This window comes from Silurus meridionalis, chromosome 6, assembly GCF_014805685.1.
Source record: "Silurus meridionalis isolate SWU-2019-XX chromosome 6, ASM1480568v1, whole genome shotgun sequence".
Taxonomy (NCBI): Eukaryota; Metazoa; Chordata; class Actinopteri; order Siluriformes; family Siluridae; genus Silurus; species Silurus meridionalis.
The window spans coordinates 32923818-32929059 of NC_060889.1; the positions used below are offsets into that span (position 1 = coordinate 32923818).

General features: G+C 45.9%; 1 protein-coding gene across 2 annotated transcripts in view; it reads left to right on the forward strand.

Moving 5' to 3' along the window:
- Window positions 1-1025: 1025 nt before the first annotated feature.
- serbp1b (SERPINE1 mRNA binding protein 1b) overlaps window positions 1026-5242 on the forward strand; it is a 5114-nt gene continuing 897 nt past the window's right edge. The window contains exons 1-9 of one of the 2 annotated variants that reach the window (XM_046851312.1): window positions 1026-1548; window positions 2820-2985; window positions 3069-3209; window positions 3286-3354; window positions 3437-3514; window positions 3600-3783; window positions 3893-3949; window positions 4158-4340; window positions 4433-5242. The exon at window positions 4433-5242 is cut by the window's right edge and continues 897 nt beyond it. In XM_046851312.1, the coding sequence (XP_046707268.1) occupies window positions 1284-1548; window positions 2820-2985; window positions 3069-3209; window positions 3286-3354; window positions 3437-3514; window positions 3600-3783; window positions 3893-3949; window positions 4158-4340; window positions 4433-4492 (1203 nt within the window). In that variant the 5' untranslated portion in view covers window positions 1026-1283 and the 3' untranslated portion in view covers window positions 4493-5242. Of the gene's footprint in view, window positions 1549-2819; window positions 2986-3068; window positions 3210-3282; window positions 3355-3436; window positions 3515-3599; window positions 3784-3892; window positions 3950-4157; window positions 4341-4432 lie in introns of both variants that reach the window. The other variant, XM_046851311.1, reaches the window with a different exon arrangement.

Below are 5242 nucleotides of genomic sequence, written 5' to 3' on the forward strand. Positions count from 1 at the left end.
GTATTTGTGCAGATGATGTGTATTTGTGTAGATGATGTGTATTTGTGCAGATGATGTGTATTTGTGTAGATGATGTGTATTTGTGCAGATGTGTATTTGTATAGATGTTGTGTATTTGTGCAGATGTGTATTTGTGCAGATGTTGTGTATTTGTGTAGATGATGTGTATTTGTGTAGATGATGTGTATTTGTGCAGATGATGTGTATTTGTGTAGATGTGTATTTGTGTAGATGATGTGTATTTGTGCAGATGTGTATTTGTATAGATGTTGTGTATTTGTGTAGATGATGTGTATTTGTGCAGATGTGTATTTGTGCAGATGTTGTGTATTTGTGCAGATGTTGTGTATTTGTGTAGATGATGTGTATTTGTGTAGATGTTGTGTATTTGTGTAGATGTGTATTTGTGTAGATGTTGTGTATTTGTACAGATGTTGTGTATTTGTGCAGATGATGTGTGTATTTGTGTAGATGTGTTTGTGTAGTGTTGTGTATTTGCAGATGTTGTGTATTTGCAGATGTTGTGTATTTGCAGATGATGTGTATTTGTGCAGATGATGTGTATTTGTGCAGATGATGTGTGTATTTGTGCAGATGATGTGTATTTGTGCAGATGTTGTATTTGTGCAGATGTTGTGTATTTGTGTAGATGATGTGTGTATTTGTGTAGATGATGTGTGTTGTGCAGATGATGTGTATTTGTGCAGATGTTGTGTATTTGTGCAGATGATGTGTATTTGTGTAGATGATGTGTATTTGTGTAGATGATGTGTATTTGTGCAGATGATGTGTATTTGTGCAGATGATGTGTATTTGTGCAGATGATGTGTATTAGTGTAGATGTTGTGTATTTGTGCAGATGATGTGTATTTGTGCAGATGATGTGTATTTGTGCAGATGATGTATTTGTGTAGATGTTGTGTATTTGTGTAGATGTGTATTTGTAGATGTTGTGTATTAGTGTAGATGTGTATTTGTGTAGATGTTGTGTATTTGTAGATGTTGTGTATTTGTGCAGATGATGTATTTGTGCAGATGATGTGTATTTGTGTAGATGTTGTGTATTAGTGTAGATGTTGTGTATTTGTACAGATGTTGTGTATTGACTGAATTGAAATTGCGCGTCCCCGTGTGGCGGGAAAACTCCAGGTTCCCGGATGTGGGGCGCGCGGAAGAGAAGGTGACGTCACCCGCCTCCATCTTGTGTTTGCTCTTCGGCGAGCTCCAGTCCGCTCCTCAGCCCGCGCCGAATCGGAGGAGAATCCCGCCGCCGGGGCGCCATCATGCCCGGACACCTGCAGGACGGCTTCGGCTGCGTCGTCACCAACCGCTTCGATCAGCTGCTGGACGACGAGTCCGACCCGTTCGACATATTAAAGGCTGCCGAGAACCGGAGGAAAGACGCGGCCGCCGCGGCCACCAAACCCGCAGCCCAGGCCGCTCAGTCCGCCAGACAGCCCAAGAAGGAGTCGCAGAAGGAGCGGAAAAACCCGGCGGCGGAGAGGAAGGAGGAGCCGCAGCAGTCTGCTCCGCCGCTGAAGAAGGAAGGTGTGTGTGTGTTTATCATCATGGTTCCTTCTTCTGCGTCTTCTGTTTATTTTCTTTATTCTACACTTATATTCAACCAATTCCCTCCTCCTCACTCCTGATTGGCCAGTACGCACACAGCCTCACGCGCTGCTCTCTGATTGGCCCGCATCTCTGTCCAATCTGGGCGCCGCTCGCGACAGTCCAATTCTGCTCGTGCAGGCGGGAGCGCGTCAGCCAATCGTGTTTGAGGGAGGCGGGGCTTGTCGGAATACGGGTGTGTGTGTGTGTGTGTGTGTGTGTGTTGGAGGACGCGGAGCAGAAATGTCCTCTATGGAGATGTTTTACCTCCTAAAGCCCTGAGTTATTCTGAGAACAGTAATATCCCTCCAGCTCGAGCTCCTACAGGCTTCTTCATGCGTTTCTGTGGGAACTTTAGAGGAGAAACGTGTGTTTTAATGAACGACGTCGTGTTTGTGTCGCTCTAAAGCCCAAGCTGAACTTCTCCAGGTTCCTCTCACCCAGCTGTGAAGTCTGACTGGAGATCATGTCTGATTTTACATTACACCTTTATTTTTTCATCTTCAAGTCTAGTGTTCACGTGTTCTTTCTGTGGATCAGTTTGACTCTGTAGGCCACAGTACCTGCTGTGGAGATGAAAGTCAGCCATGTTAAACAGGACATCATCCAAACCTTCTGCTTTTTAATCAAACTGACCTGCATTAACATCTCAGTCCTGCAGCAGAAGTCTGTGTTCTTTGAGATGATGATGATTTAGTATAAAATAAGCCAGTAGACCTGATTGGGAGTGACGATGGTGGACAGGTTTAGAAAGGAGATGATTAGAGGAACAGTGCATGTAGGAGGTTTTGGAGACAGGGTGAAGGAGGTGTGAGTGAGATGGTTTGGACATGTGCAGTAGTTGGTTTGAAAGAGGCAGATGGATTGATTAACCTTATAATAATGCTTTGTGGTGGTGTCATCTCATCTGAGAACTTTTATGGAGTTAAAATAGACCCTGAAAATAACTTCTCATCACATCAGGATGGGGACTTCACATCTGCTTTGGTTAGCAGCTGCTTGGTGCTGGTGATGGAGGAGGCACTAATTTGCTGATTTGCTTCTAAACCGTTTGAATGAGTGAAACAGAAGATCCAAAATAAACTCTTTTTCCTCAATTGTTTGTTTTTTTCATAAATCCTGGATGATTTATATAAAATGCCAACCTGAAACTTGTGTTGTGACACACCAGAGTGGTGTGATGATGTCACTTCCTGTGTATGTGTATTAAGGTATAAGGAGGATGGGGAGGAAGCAGCAGGACCAGCAGGGGCAGAACACTGCTCACCAGCAGGGGGCGCCGGGAGAACGGAGACCTGAGAGACGAGTTCACAGAGAGCGTCGATTTGAAAAGCCACCTGAGGAGAAACATGAAGGAGGAGAAGCCAGTGTGGAGAAGTGAGAAGTTCTTGAGCTCTTGCGTGTTTGTGATGATGAAGGTTGTCAAGTACTATAACATTCACATGGTGCTCTTTAATTAGGCCAGTGGGAGAGAGACCACCGAGGGGTCGTGGTGGAGGTCGTGGGGGTCGTGGAGGTCGCGGGCGAGGGATCGGACGGACCGACGGGTTTGACTCACGAGGAAAGCGTGATTATGATCGACACAGCGGAAACGACAAATCGTGAGTGATTCGTATCCCTGATGTGGCTGGTTGAGGTGACCACAGTAACTTCACGTAGGTTTTTGTTTTCCAGCAGCCAGAAAGCGGAGGAGAAGCGAGCAGGAGCCGGAACACACAACTGGAGCAACACCAAGGAAGAAGCCAGGTGAGGAGAAATACAATAAACATTAATAATAAACACACAAGTAAAGAAATCGTTCCTCTGCTGTAATGTCTTGATCTTTCAGTGAACTGCACCAGTCGGCCGCACCTGAAGCACCTGTGGTAGGAGAGGAACCTGCTGCACCTGCTGACTCAGAAAACAAGTAAGCCCCGCCTCTTCACACCTGTGTGGAGTCCCTGCAGAAACTCACTGTGTGATCACTGATGTCCTCGGTTTTCAATCTCCAGAGAAAATGAGGCTGAGGAAGTGAAGGATGAAGGCCCCAAAGAGATGACCCTGGACGAGTGGAAGGCCATGCAGAACAAGGAGCGCGCGAAGGTGGAGTTCAACATCCGCAAACCGAACGAAGGTGACGAGGGCCAGTGGAAGAAAGGATACGTTCTGCACAAATCCAAGAGCAAAGACCTGAGCGTGAGTCATACAGCGCTGGTGTTCAAGCCCAAGCTGAGGGAATCAGGCTTATCAGAGACGCCTTCTTTACGTGTTTATATCATCACGTTCTTTGTGTCTGCTTCTCCAGAGGCCGTCTGGAACTCTGATTGAAACCGAAGATGCTAATGCTGAATCACTCCACAAGGTACATTCAGTTCCTTACCACTTTTCTCCTGGTGAAGTCCATCAAGAGCTTTACTTTCAGATCAAATCATCACTGTCATGTAAACTTCTACAAATCACACTGGAGCCCCCGCCCACACACACACACACACACACACACACACACACACACACACACACACACACACACTGTGTAGTTAAGAGTTCCCCCCTTGTGTTTGTGTGCTTAGGGAGCTTCTGAAGACATCTCTGACCATCACTTCCGCAAACCAGCCAATGACATCACCTCCCAACTGGAGATCAACTTTGGAGATTTGGGCCGCCCTGGGCGTGGTCGGGGGAACTCCCGGGGTGGTAGAGGAGGCCGTGGAGGAGGGAACCGGGCGGGGCGTGGTGGAGGCAGGTCTGAGAAGGTCAGTAACCATACACACTGCTTCCTGTGTACTTGGTAGAGACGTATAATTGTGTGATATGTAATATGTGTTTATTACATTTTTATCCTTAGGGAGGTGGAGTCTCCGTTCCTAATGTGGACGACCCCGAGGCGTTTCCCGCCTTGGCCTAAACCCTGACCTTTGACCCTTGAGCCCTTCCTCTACAAGGCCTGCATGCTTATGGATCCTTCACCTATAGATATCCTCAAAAAAAAAAAAAAGAAAAAGTGTGTAAAAGAGAGACTGTGGTGTGCACCGTAGTGAGGACTGAAGCCCCGCCCCCTCCCAACGGACTTCTCTCGTTCCACTGAAGCTTCTTCTCGATAGAGCTTTTGTATTTAGAGACCTGATAGATAGCAGGGATGTTCCTACAGTGTTTTATTTCCTTTTGATTTGGGATTTGGATCGCTATTTGAATGTGAGGCTTCTTTTTTTCCAGCTTAGCGTTTGAAGTGAGTTTCAGCTTTCCTTTGATTTCCAGCGTATCTGAATATATTTGCGTGAAGAGGAGAAGGTGGCTCTTGTGCTATCTCACTGTTCTCCACGTACAGAAGTAACACATCACTTTTAATATTTTAAACGAAGCTCTGTGGTCCAGTTACTTTTCCCTCTTATTGAATAGAGTTTATTTTTTCCTCATGGAGCTTTTTGGCGTGGCCTGTAGCAGAAACTATAAACATGTGAAGGCCTCGCTTTTCCTTCTTTTCTTCTGTTGTGAAAGTTCTGCATGTTCTCTCTTGTTTTTTTAGGCTGGTCCTCTCGTACGTTACCTTTTACTAAAACGTTGGGAACACTTCTTGTGTGTGTATTTTCGTCTGTGTGTCCTGATGTTGCTCAGCACTCATGTTCCCTCTAGCCAATTATAATCTGGAGCGTAGCTA